Source organism: Epithele typhae (genome assembly GCF_022376455.1).
Source record: "Epithele typhae strain CBS 203.58 chromosome Unknown BXZ73scaffold_91, whole genome shotgun sequence".
Classification (NCBI taxonomy): domain Eukaryota; kingdom Fungi; phylum Basidiomycota; class Agaricomycetes; order Polyporales; family Epitheliaceae; genus Epithele; species Epithele typhae.
This window is the reverse complement of record NW_025954282.1, coordinates 97686-110491: the sequence shown is the minus strand read 5'-3', so window position 1 is coordinate 110491 and position 12806 is coordinate 97686. Positions and strand designations below refer to the sequence as shown.

General features: G+C 58.2%; 1 protein-coding gene across 1 annotated transcript; it reads right to left on the bottom strand.

Annotated features, from left to right (window-relative positions):
* Positions 1-31: 31 nt before the first annotated feature.
* BXZ73DRAFT_55274 (uncharacterized protein) lies at positions 32-3657 on the bottom strand (the record flags this gene model as incomplete). Its single annotated transcript, XM_048021314.1, is given in 4 exon segments — positions 32-868; positions 2490-3315; positions 3334-3401; positions 3454-3657. The coding sequence occupies 4 exon segments, from the start codon at positions 3655-3657 to the stop codon at positions 32-34; spliced, it is 1935 nt and encodes a 644-aa protein (XP_047872381.1).
* Between the last annotated feature and the right edge of the window lie 9149 nt (positions 3658-12806).

Below are 12806 nucleotides of genomic sequence, written 5' to 3'. Positions count from 1 at the left end.
CAGGACTGGCCGTCTGTAGAGCAGGTCGCCATCAGCCTCCGAAGCGCGAAAAAAAACCCCAAAGACATACTTGCCACGCAACAACCCTGTCCAGCGACACCGTCACCGAGTCCATCCGGCCCATCCACGCCATCGTCTCCACCCACCGCAGCAGCGCCGACTTCGCGAACTTGTCCAGCGCCGCGTACACGTCCTTCGAGTCCTGGTCCGACTGCGCGAGGTGGCCCGCCCAGTGCAGACACGCGTACCGCACGTGTTTCGGGATCTCAGCCGCCACCCGCCTCTCCACCTCCGCGACGCCTGACCGCGCCGTCCCAGACGCTAGATGGAGCGGGTTCTGATGCAGGGAAGACACGAGGGTGTCGAGGCACCCCGCGGCGATGCGTCCGTGCTCGCGCACCGTGTTCACGAGGTACGGGCCCTTGTCGTACTTCGGGTGGAGGTCGACGACGAACTGGGAGAAGGGGCGGAACGCCGCGTCGAGGTCGTTGCGGTCGAAGAAGACGACGGAACGAAGGTGGCGGAGGACGGAAACAGACGTCTCCGTGGGCGTAGACAGCAGCTTATAGAGGTCGTTCGGCGAGAAGCGGTCTCTCAGAAGCGCGATGGTCCCGAGCATCGTCTGCACACGATCCCGCAGCGGCTCCTCGTTCTCCATGTTGTCCCTTGGGAACGCGATCTCGAGCACCTTCAGGTAGAGGTCGTTGAGAGGCCCGAGCAGCTCACATCGCTTGGGGTTGGAGAGGAGATACTCTGCGCGGTCTTCCACGTCCTCGGGGTATTCACCAAGATAATTGACGGCCGTGTCTGCGTAGACCATCAGCCCTTCCGAGCGCTCCGCCAGACGATCGACGAGGTCGCTGCGGTGCTTCAGCATGTGGTGGCCACGGAGCAGCAGTGAATCGTCAGGAGCATCTGTTGCCATAGCCTATCGGCAGCTACAGATGCACCTGGTGATCCGTGATGCGCGCCCGTGTAGACGCGCCTTGGCGGGCGGCAAGGACGAATGGCGCGCATCAACGCGTGGCTGTGATGCACGCCACGCGTCCCCTTCGCCGTCCTTGCCCTCCTCCTCTTCCTCCTCCTCTTCCTCCTCCTCCACCCTCGTCGCCCCCAGCCTCCCCGCTCTGCCCAGGTAGACGATAGCGACCATATGGTCGACTGTCGCCTGCTATTGGACTCCGGTGTCACCAGGTGACACCGACCTCCCGACCTCCCGACCTCCCGACCTCCCGACCTCCCGACCTCCCGACCTCCCGACCTCCCGACCTCGACCTCGACCCCGCCCTTCAGTCACCTTCCCGGCCACTCTCACAACAAACACACCGCGCGAGGACGTCCATGCGGACGTCCTCAATATGGAGATTGGAATATGGGAGCCGCGGCGATGTACCGCGGCCCTTTGTTTTAGTGAGTTCTCCGCTCCGTTCTCCTGCACTCCCAACGCCCACCCATGCCATGACAGGCCTGAGGACGTCCGCCCGACCCTCCCGTCGCTCTCCTCCTCCGCGTCGCCCGCCCCCGCCACCCGCCTTTGCGTCGCCCTCCTCCTCGCTGCCCTCTTCCTCCTCGCCCTGCTCCGCCCACCCCTTGGCCATCTGCGCCGCCGCGTTGCCCACCACCTTCATCTCCCCCTCCTCCGCGTCGTTCCAGCCCATGTCGCCTCCTCCGTGTCGCCTGCCTCCGCCTCGCCCTCGTCTCGTCCGCCCTCGTCTCGCCCACGTCCTCGCCCTCCCCCTTTGCGTCACTCGTCGCCGCCTCGCCTTCTTCCGCGCCCGCCTCCTCCACGCCCACTTCCTCCGCGCCCGCCTCGCCGCGTTACCCTTCTCCACCCACCTCGCCGTCCGCCTGCGCCTCACACGGGTCCCCCACGCCTGCGCCACCGGGTCGCCCTCCTCCGCGTTGCCGTTCTCCGCCCACATCGCCATCCACCTGCGCCTGGCCTGCGTCCTCCCGCCTGCCTGCCTCCTCCGCGCGCGCCAGGCGCGCCTTCGCCTGGCCGCGTCGCCCTACTCCGCGTGCGCCTCCTCTTCGCTCGCCTCCTACATGCTCGCCTTGCCCGCGTCCCACACGCTCACATCCCCCACGCCCGCCTACCGCCTCCGCGCCCGTATTGCCAACCTCCCCGCGTTGCCCGCCTCCATCCGCGTCGCTCCCATCCGCCCGTGTCGCCCACCCGCACCCACCTCCGCCTCTGCCTCCACATTGTTGTGGGGCGTAGTATTACTCGCTAGCCCACCTGTGTAGTAGTTTACTGATAAATATATTTGATCACTAATCATATACAAAGTGTGGTGTGAAACAAAAAGGAAGGTGAGCTCACTGTCAGAGACGGTGAGCTCAGGTGGCAGGACCCGAGGCGCCAGTATCTGGACGTCTCGGGGCAGTGTCGCGCCCATGTGGCCGGCGGCTGCGTGGGGAGCGCAACCGGGCCGGCCGGATCAACAGGTGCATCCGCACCTGCTGATAGGCTATGGTAACAGATGCACCTGATGATTCACTACTATAGGGCCACGAATGCTCTTGGCTAGCCAGTCTCCAACTTGGAACAGCTTGACGTCCTCAAGCACGGATGCAGGGGACTGTTTACTGAGGTCGAGCGAGTAGATCTTGTCCTGTAGAGAGTCGATACTGGCATATATAGCTGTTTCGACGGCATCCAAGGGACGGCTCGTGAACAAAATCTTCACTGGGAAGCGTGCTCGCCGCGCACCGCCGACGAAGAGCTCGACCAAGGTGCCGGGGAGAGAGCGGTCCATGGGTTCGACGCATTCGTCGAGGGCGTCGACGACGAAGACGATGCGACGATGCGAGGGATCGACCAGTGACAACGGCTTCGTCAAAAGGGCCTCCGCTTCGAATTGCATCTGTTGACTCTGGCCGCGGTTGAGATGCTTCCGGGCGGCGTCGACGATGAGGGAGCAGATGTCTCCTTGAGATCGCGCGACTTGATAAGCGAGGGTCGGGAAGAAAAGGCGAGTGGAGGAGCAGTCCGCGACGTCACGAGCGAAGAAGAATGACGCAGCGAGTCCACCGTCTTTGTCTTGGAGTTCGGCGAACTCGCGGGCAATAGTAGACTTTCCTGCGCCGGCAACGCCAGAAATATGACAGATGAACCGGCCCTCGACGTCCGCGCCTTCGCCGCGAACCCACTGGGAGAGCCGCTCGAACATCTCTTTGCAAGTTCCTGGAAGGAACTTGCTTTTGGAGTTGTTGGTTGACGCACGGTATCCCGCATCGGCGCGCGGTAGTCTCTCGAGTACATCGTCACGTCCTGTTCGCCAACACGGAAATAAGCAACATATAATGAGCAGCCTGAATGACTACATGCACTCACTCTGCTGACTCATCCTCTCAATAAGCTGGTCCATCGCCTGGGTGATTACAACGAGACAGTTTACCTGTGTGCGTGCAGTGAGCGACGGCGCTGAGCGGGCGAGCATGCTTGCTCACCTGGAAAAACCTGATGATATGAGTCACTTTCGCTTGCATGTCCTTCAGCGTCTGTGCATCGCGTGCGCTATAGATGCATCGACGCCAACATGGGCCTGTGTGCAGCTTTTCAGCTTCACTTCGTAGCTCTTTCACCTGACTACAGGGAGTTGAGGAGGCTCGAATCGTATACAGAGAGGCTGTGACGCACTTTAGGAATCCCATCGTCCTGTCCTTCACGGATTCGCCCAGATCCTGAAGCTGTTCCCGTCCGCTGACGTCTACCGTCCTCTTCTGAATCTGCTCACACTCTTCCTTCAATATTTTGGCGAGAGTACCCAGCTCGATCGCCAGCTCTTTGAGCCCTTTCTTGGTCGACCTGACTTCCTACAGAACAGATAGCGAAGGTGTTGGTGTAACGGAGGATGGCGGAGATGAGCATACGAGATAACGGCCATAAGCTCGTGGCGTACCTCGACTTTCTCCACAATTGTGATGAGAATGTTCACGCCCTCAGCGACGTACGGAGTTAAGACCACCTTGAGCACTCCCTGGACGACCCCCAGGGCCGTCTTCGCGCCAGCGAGGGCCGTGTCAATTTCTCCTCGCGCGTACTAGTGGAGCAGCAAAACATGAGTTGAGGTGAAGTGGGAGAAGGGGGATGCGCGCACCTCCCGCCCGCGATCGTCGGCGGTTATCAGGGACTTGCCACGTTGGTGGGCCAAAGACGCACGCCGTGGGCGTGCTCGCAGACCCGCGAGTATAGCGGAGAAAGGAGGTGAGAGATGAGGGCGATCACGTCGGCCCCGCGTTCGACGGCACTGCCATGTTCCGGGCAGAAGCATGGCGTCCACCCAAGGTGCGCGTTGTCAGGCGCGCACTGATTGGACATATCAAACGCATGGGGATGACGGCAATGCATGGAAGGCAGTCGACGCACCATCGCACCCTGAGGTGCCGTCGTTCCACCGCGGCGGTACTGCAGGTGATCCACCGCTGATAACCTTCATATGGCAGCAGGCTAAAAACATGTGTTAGAACTTTAGAAGTGGGCCACAGAAGCGGCTCCGCGCGGTACGAGCACGAACGACAGCAGGTGAGACCTACCACAAAGTTTACTTCGAAATTGTTTTGCTTGACTGCTATCCAGCGTGAGGTTCAGAACCCATGTAAATGTGACGCGTAGAACCGGAACTTGTGCGTGACGGCATTCCCCTGTCACATGTCTACGCTTCAGAATAGTCTTGAGAAGGGGTTCAATAGAGGGAAACTTACGCGATTGACCGGTCTACCAGGCACGCATTCGGTCACGATGCGCGTCCCGCGTCTGAACCCTGATTCTGGCGGGGGTTCGGCGGCGGACGGGAATCTGTATGCAATCACATCTATCGTAAGTAGTCGCATCTAGGAGCATGATGCACTCGCAGTAACTGTCTGACATGCCCCGCATCTCTGGAGGAGGCAGCGCTGGAGGGCGCCGAACAAAGTTCGTGATCTCCAAATTTCAATAAACATCAGTGACAGAAAATAGCGAAGACATACACTGTGGATAATGTCGAGATGCGCAGAGCGCGCCACCACCCGCCGCGCCCATCAAAAATCCTCCGTAAAACCCTTTGAAACGCATAGCAGCGTCGTGACCGTTCTCGTGTGCGCCCATCCACGGACCACGACATTCGGCGTACAAGACACGTGGCGTTTGTGGTGTCCCCAAAGCATCCATTCGTAGACACGAGAAGTACTGGCACGCTTTCGCGTACCGTACGGCGATACCCTGCTGGGATCGTGTTTCAGGGAAACCGCTGAGCCAGCGAGGTGACTTGAGCCGCCGCAGGAGCCTGGCCCCCACGTATGGCATGGAAGCGCGCGAGAGTTGCTGGGGCCAATTGATCGTAGACGATAGATGGCGGGATCCTAGTCAGAAAGAGATGTGAGCGAACGAGGCGCACAGAAACACGGAATTTGACAATTCCGGAGCTCTTCTTCCAACGATGAGGTCCTCAAGGCAGCGAGGTATCCCTCTTTCCTCTGATATCATGGTGATGGATGTGGTCGAAGAAACACATGGTGCATAAACGCGCATAAAACGCAGAGGGGAGCCTGAGAGCTTACGCGACGGTGTCTCTGAGGACATTCGAGAGTTCGTGACGCGCAATAGCAAGATTTGCTTCAGGATCTCCACGACAAACCTAAAGCCACACCGATGCGGGCTTCGTGCATGCGGGTGTGGCAAGGAGTACGCGAGATACTCACCAGATGTATCCCGTTCCTGGCAACCTCTCCGCCAGGGTCTCGCAGGCCACGATGAAACAGGCGTGCGGCCCTATCGCCTGCCCTCTACCCCGTACTGCCACCCAGAGCAGTGGATCCTGGCGCAGGAGCAAACGTTTTGTCAATTTCGGAACTACCGCGGCATAGATAGGTGAGGCAATGGATCGATTGAGAAGAGAGTGTAATGACGAGAGGGATATGGAGAGATTGAACAAGCCGTCTACGACTTGCGCATGCGCCTATCTGCGAGATTAGATGCCGATAGCGCGGCGCAGGTGAGGGACGGGCGCTCCTTTCGGCGCCTTCCACATGAATTCATTTTGCATTCATCACCTTAATGCTTGACGATGCTTTCGCGTTTTCGGGCCCGCCTTCATAGTAGCAATACGCGGGTCGGATCCCGTAGCACCACTAGCAGCGACCCCGCCCATTGGCTACCGAATTTGCGCTCTCCCTACGCCTTGCTTTCTCTTCGCTCCCACGACAGCGTTGGCCAGGCCCGGCTGGTATGGAGCCGCTTATGTAATAAGCACTTCGCCGGTCCGACTACAGGGCGCTCATTTGAGCAGTCGCACAACGGAGGTCACGACGGGCAACGGCCTAGCTTCGGAGCCCGAAAATGCGTAGAAAAAGCCTGTCAAAGGTGTCTTTTCTGCCGCCTTTTGTGCACGTGTGAAAAAAGGGACTAAAATGGGCAATTTCTACGAGATTTTTGGAGGGCCGAAAAAACGGAGCAAATGTCACATCGGCTGGAAAGAATGTTGGCGAGAGAAATGGGTGGAAAAGAGAAATCAAAGATTGTGCTACGGTGTGCGAAAAAGCGTCGATAAAGAGGCCTTTAGTACCCATTTCCATAGCACGCAAAGGTCGCCCTTTGTTGACCGTGCATTTTTCGGAGCGCTGAAAAGGCGCTGAAAATGGGCCTTTGCGGTGCTTTTATGTCGGGCCGAACAATGCGGAGAAAAGGTCACCTGAGGCCCCCGTTTTTTTCCCCTGGAAACTCACACGAACAAGTCTCCTTTTCTTTGTCCGAAAATCCGCCCAAACCGTCACCTTTCAGGATACTTTACCACACACGGAAACTTGACATAAAACTTCGCCTTTCCCACCCTTTTTCTCCACCAGACAAACGCCCGCCGAAAATGACACCTTTGACAGGCATTTTCTACGCATTTTCGGGCTCCGAAGCCCGTCGTAACCAAGGAGCCTCTGGGAGCCCCTTGAGAGCGCCGGTAGTCTCTGGTAGCCCCTTGAGAACGCCGGGAGTCTCTGGTAGCCCCTTGAGAACGCCGGGAGCCGCTGGTAGCCCCTTGAGAGCTCCGGGAGCCGCTGGTAGCCCCTTGAGAGCTCCGGGAGCCGCTGGGGTCCTCTGGTAACCTCTCGGAAGCGCCGGGAGTCACTTTACGTACCAGTCTGTTAGTGCAACTGGGAGGTGCGCGGGACCTTTTGGATGCACTGGGAGCCGCAAAGCAGCGTCTTGGGAGACTCCGTCAGTTGGGCGTAGTAGTATAAAAATATGACTGTGGGAGTCGAACTCGCGTGTACGGTACCATCAAGCACAATATAGAAAGCGCTGCTACCACTACTCCATCTGTCCAGAGGTATGTTTCCTATATGTTTATATATATCATACAATTAAGATGTGGTTGTTCGCTGATCGACATTGCCTCTGCTTTCCTGGCATCCCTAATGACGTCAGTCAAATCGCCCATAGTGCTTTCCTTTAGTGTGTATTCCCGGCTCATGGCCCTCCCGTTCTGGCGCGCGTTCGGCGCATGGTACCGACACGCGCCGCCATGCATTAGACTGCCCGATCGCTCACCACGCCAGGGTCTATTCCCACACACAGGTTGGTCGAACAAAGCACGTACATCCATAGCGCCTCCGCTAGGCTCTTGCGGGACATCAATGGAGTTGTGCGGGTATGGACGCCCTCTCCACGACATTCTCGCCGTCTCCTGCCAAACCCTTTTGTGCCACGTCTTCACCCTCTGTTCTCCTCTCCCATCCCTTCCCCGCCTCGCGTTCCTAGGAGCCTTGTCCTTTGTTCGTGTTAATGTAATAAGCCGTTACTTTCTCCCACGGTTCGGGCAGCTCGTGCCGACGGCCGCGCACATCACGCGAATATACAGGTACTAGTATCGCAACGTCGATGATCCTCTGGCAGCCGCGCGCCCGTCGCTTCTTTGAGTGGTCGTCGAGTGCAGTCGGGAAGAACAAGTTACAAGAGGAGGGTCACGACGAGGCTGCAGCAGATGCATAGGCGCCGTAAGTGAAGCACAAAGGAAGACGGGTCCAGTGACGGACTGGCGGGGAGTGGAGAACCGCGGGAGAAAGGAGGGTGCAAGCGCGAAGACGGGGCGGCGAGAGTGGAGCCGTGCCAGGGGAGGGGGCGTTTAGGCAGTGAACGATGAGGCACACTGGAGTGACGGAGAGCGGCAGGAGGTCGGCGATCAGCGGGCAAGTCCACACAGGAGGGATCTGAGCACAAAGCTGACGCGGTCGCGATGCCACGCAGGGACCTACAAAGAAACCAATCAAAGCGAGTCGCCTACGATTCGGCGCAGTAGCTGCGCGCGTAGAGGAGAATGCGCGAATGTCCACTATCGCGCTCTAGACCGCGCACTAAATCCTCCTTCGCCCCCCTGCCTTCCCTCTAGCGGCAGTTGCGCTAGTGTTCTCGTCACACGTCCTTCATCGCTACGACGAATCCGGCCTGTCTGCATCTGCATTCACTCTTCCATTCGCCTTTGTTCAAGCACGCACTCGCCGCACCATGGTCCTCGTGCGATGCCACTGGCATACAGCCGCGCTGCGCTGTGTATAAATGAAGCGTACTGACGACCCCACAGTCTATCGTCTGAGTCTTTGTTCCCAGGAATCGCGTCGCAATGGTAGGTGGAACAGCTTGCATATGAGAGCCTCGTCGAATGATAGCCCAAATGTTTAGGCGACAACGTCCATCGCCACCGGCAATCATTCAAGACCCTTGAATGGCGTCTCTGCAACCTCCCGCCATGTGAAGATACACCTCCCACCAATGGTGGATCCACTGAGGAAAGCGCGATACCGGGCATTCTTACAACAGATGTCTGGCAACCTTCAAACCCTTCACGTGTCACACCCACACGCCGGCGGTTCAGACGTTCTTGAAGGGTGTACACTTCCAGCGTTGCTGTCGCTCGAGACCAACATCCCTCACCAGAACATTGCCCACTTCCTTGATAAAAATCCCTCCATCACTCATCTCCAACTCCACGCATGCGGGATTAGACAGTGCCCGCTTCGCCTTCCCCCCGATTCTAATCTCGTCGACATCTGGTGCCCGTCGGGGTGCATCAGCAAGCTTGCTCGACCAGAGCTCCATACGCTTCGACTCGAGGGTGCCCCTATCTCTTCCAGTCGCCTCTCTACCATCCTCAGGAGCCTCCCACATGGTGTTTACTACAAACTCAACAACCTCGTTCTTGATTACTCACTCTCCGACACCGGTTTGCTCGACGCGATCGCTGGTGCTTTCCCGCGCGTAGAAAACCTACGATTGCTTGAGTCTCGCTCTACGGTAACGTTAATCCCTGCACTGCTGCAGTCCACACCCTAATCCCTATAATCGCAGCTTTCGAGACGGCGTTTCACCACCGCAAAACGTCCATGGGGGGAATCTGCAAAATGGGGAGACGGCTTGCGGAAGTTATCCTATCTTCGCGCTTTTAGCCTCCGCACCGCCGCTCGCCTTACCAAGAAGCGGGGTGTTTCCGCGGAGCGCTGGCTGGTAGAACGGTGGAGTCGAGGGACTAACGGGACGCATCATCCGTCGTTGAAGGTTATCGACATTCTCCATCAAGAGTCATACGTCAGAGGCGTAGGTGTCTCATCAAAATGGGTTCGGGACGCGGGAAATGAAATTTGGGAGTGCGAATACCGCCGGATGGCTAAGAAAGACCTCGATACAGGGTGTTTTGCTTAGTCTTCAGAACACGTCTTACTAGTGTGTAACAAGTCCGTGTCTCCGTCATTTCCTACGTCAGTCTAATACCGTTGACGTAATTTCCCCATCAAGTGATAAATTCACACTTTCGTATCAGACGTGACGGTTCAGGCAGTAATACCCATTCACCCCGAGCAGCACGCGCCGGTTACACCGCGCCGCGTCGCACTCCTCGCAGAAAAAGAGATTGTGTACTAAGTGGAAGCTATATGCCGACGACCCCAGGTATGGTGGGGGTGGATGCGGCGGCTCGGCCATGCACGGGCAGTAGTACTGGATCTTTGTTGCCAAAGTTGAATGGAGATGACACTGGCCAGAACGGATGAAGTGCCAACAAATCAGGCGTTGATACCCGTGTATGAACAGTTGACGGTCGGGGCTGGGCCGTGCTACTGAGGTGATTTGTTGGCGGAGGAGGGTAGAGACGAGATGCGTCCTAACCGTCGCGGTTGCCTCCCATTTCTCGGCCTGAACCAGCCTCCAACGGAGCGTTCAACTCGGCCCGCTTGGCCCGTTGCCAATCACACTGGCGATGCGCAACTGCTTGTTTTAAACCCTCATGCCCAGTGAGAACGCCCCCTATCCGGAGCTATATGGAGCTATATGTATCTTGACCGACTGGTCCGACATTTAGCGCCGGCGCTCTCTCGAGTTTGACGCATTGACATGTAAAATTCTTCTCACACTGGAGCACAAGCGTGCCTCTACTGATTAAAAACGGGGTAAGCTGTCGTGCGCTCGCGCATTCTCTCTCTCTCTCTTGCCTTTCCGCGGTCCGGGCGGGCGGCTCTCGCGGTCACATGAGCTTTTTCGACGCGTCTCGGCTAGAATTCTTTCTATGAGACCCGCCGATGCGTATCATGCCGTAGAGGTCCCTGCGCTACCGTTTACGACGTCCACGAAATCCTCACCCTTTGGATGAATGACAAGGTAGGTCTCATCATCCCATCATCTGTTCTTGAGTGCGGCAGCTATACTTGCTTTCTCTGGCAGCAGTCTCGAGTCCTGACTCCTCCCAGTCGAGGCCCTGGAAGCAAGCAAGAGGCTGGCCAGAGGTCGGCGACAGTGCTCCGCCGTCCGTCTCAGCCTCGCCTCCACCGCCGTTCCTCGTCGTTTCCCGCACCGGCCCTCTCTCTCCGACCTCTCCTTCGCCTCTCGTCTCCGCACGCTCTTCCCTCCTTCTCCGCGTAGGGCCGACTTCCCGTAGTGTAATCTCGACGGGCTCGCACGCGATCCCCTCGCACTCTTGCACACCTCCCGGGGCTGGCATGTCATCCCAGGGTATTCGCTCATTTGGGACGGGAGGCCTTGGTTGATACGAGCATACTGCGCTTCACTTGAACAGCCACCGCGCGCTTCGTTTTAGATTGGAAGACAGTATACACGCACGCAGCCTACACCCTGCACTTCCGTATTGTTGATGACATGCGAACCGAGGTAGGCGCTGATACGCACGTGCCGCCGCTGTACGGTGCAGCCTCCACCATGCTAGCGCCCGCGCGCCGACGCTCGACTCTCGTCCATCTTCCTCTCGCATCTCGTCCATTCTGCCCCGCGCGCCCACCGCGATCCGCCCAAGAGCACCCGGGAATTTACACGCCATCATCCAAGTCCAGACGCGACACACACGGACGCTACGTAGCGCTCTCTGCGCACGCTTGTGGCCTTCGCCGCGCGCCCTCGATCTCCACCACTCGCGGCTCGGCTCAGTCAACAAGGGTGAGGGCGATAGAGCGAGCTTTAGTAAGCGTGGGACGCGGGAAGTCGAATGGAGAGTGAGGAACACAGATACAACGCGCAGCGGGAGGGGCGAGCGCGAAGGGAGGATGAATCGGGAGGGCGAGCGCGAGGAAGAAGAGAAGGGGATAGACGCGGAGGAATGGACGAGGTCGCGTACACGGGCGCTGGCGCTGGCGCTGGCGAAGGCGAGGTCGAGGTCGAGGTCGTGGGCGAAGGCGTGGGCGTGGGCGAAGACGAGACGAAGTGAGCACACCGCACGCGCAGATGGAGCGGGGAAATGAATTGGGTAACGCAAAGTAAAGGCTGAGTCTAAATACAAGCAGCGCACAGAGCAAGTACGTAGTAACTAAACGAGGACCTGCCGAGGCCAAGAGACGAAAGTATACAAAGCCAGAGCAGAATATGAGGTGGAGGGACACGCGACACGGCGGAAGGAGCTCGAGAGAGGGTGTAATAAGTGGATACAGAGACGGGAAAGAGAAAGAAAAGAGAACAGAAGAAACTAAATGAAACGTACGAGGAAAGAACTAGGGTACAATCGCGAGAGGAAAGTGTGCCGAGCCGCGAGTGGTGGAGATCGAGGGCGCGCGGCGAAGGCCACAAGCGTGCGCAGAGAGCGCTACGTAGCGTCCGTGTGTGTCGCGTCTGGACTTGGATGATGGCGTGTAAATTCCCGGGTGCTCTTGGGCTGATCGCGGTGGGCGCGCGGGGCGGAATGGATGAGATGCGAGAGGAAGATGGACGAGAATCGAGCGTCGGCGCGCGGGCGCTAGCAGGGTCGAGGATGGCGCTGCACCGTACAGCGGCGGCACGTGCGTATCACCGTCCGTCGTCTTCTCGCACCCACACACCCTTTTCGCTCGCGTAATTGTTCGTAATTAGCTGCCTGTTGAAGCATTTTGTTCGTACCACGGGCTATCGCCGGACACCCAAAATCGCGGCGCGAGCGATCCCGCCCACTCGGCGGCTCGCTCCGCGTCCGCGTCCACGCCCGGCTGTCGTTGGGTGCGCGCGTCGACGCGTGTTGCGTGGGGGATGGGCGGCTCGTGTGTCGGTGACGGAGCGGTTGCTGCGGCGCGCAGACCAGTGGAGGTGCAGTTGTACCAGGGTGATTTTATACGAGGCGCGCCGCGCGGCATGCGCATCATCCAACATCGTGAACTACGACCGCGCTGATCCACGTGAGCACCTCCGTCTCATCAGAGCGTCAAAACTTATAGATTCACAGATTTGCCCATTGAACGGTTCACATGCGCTATTATCACAAGTCAATACAAATCAACATCTACGACATTCCCATATACCAGCACCTCTCTCATTTGTTCTCAGCAGCTTTTCTGGCAGACTTTCTACTGCCTGTGGACCCAGCGATCAA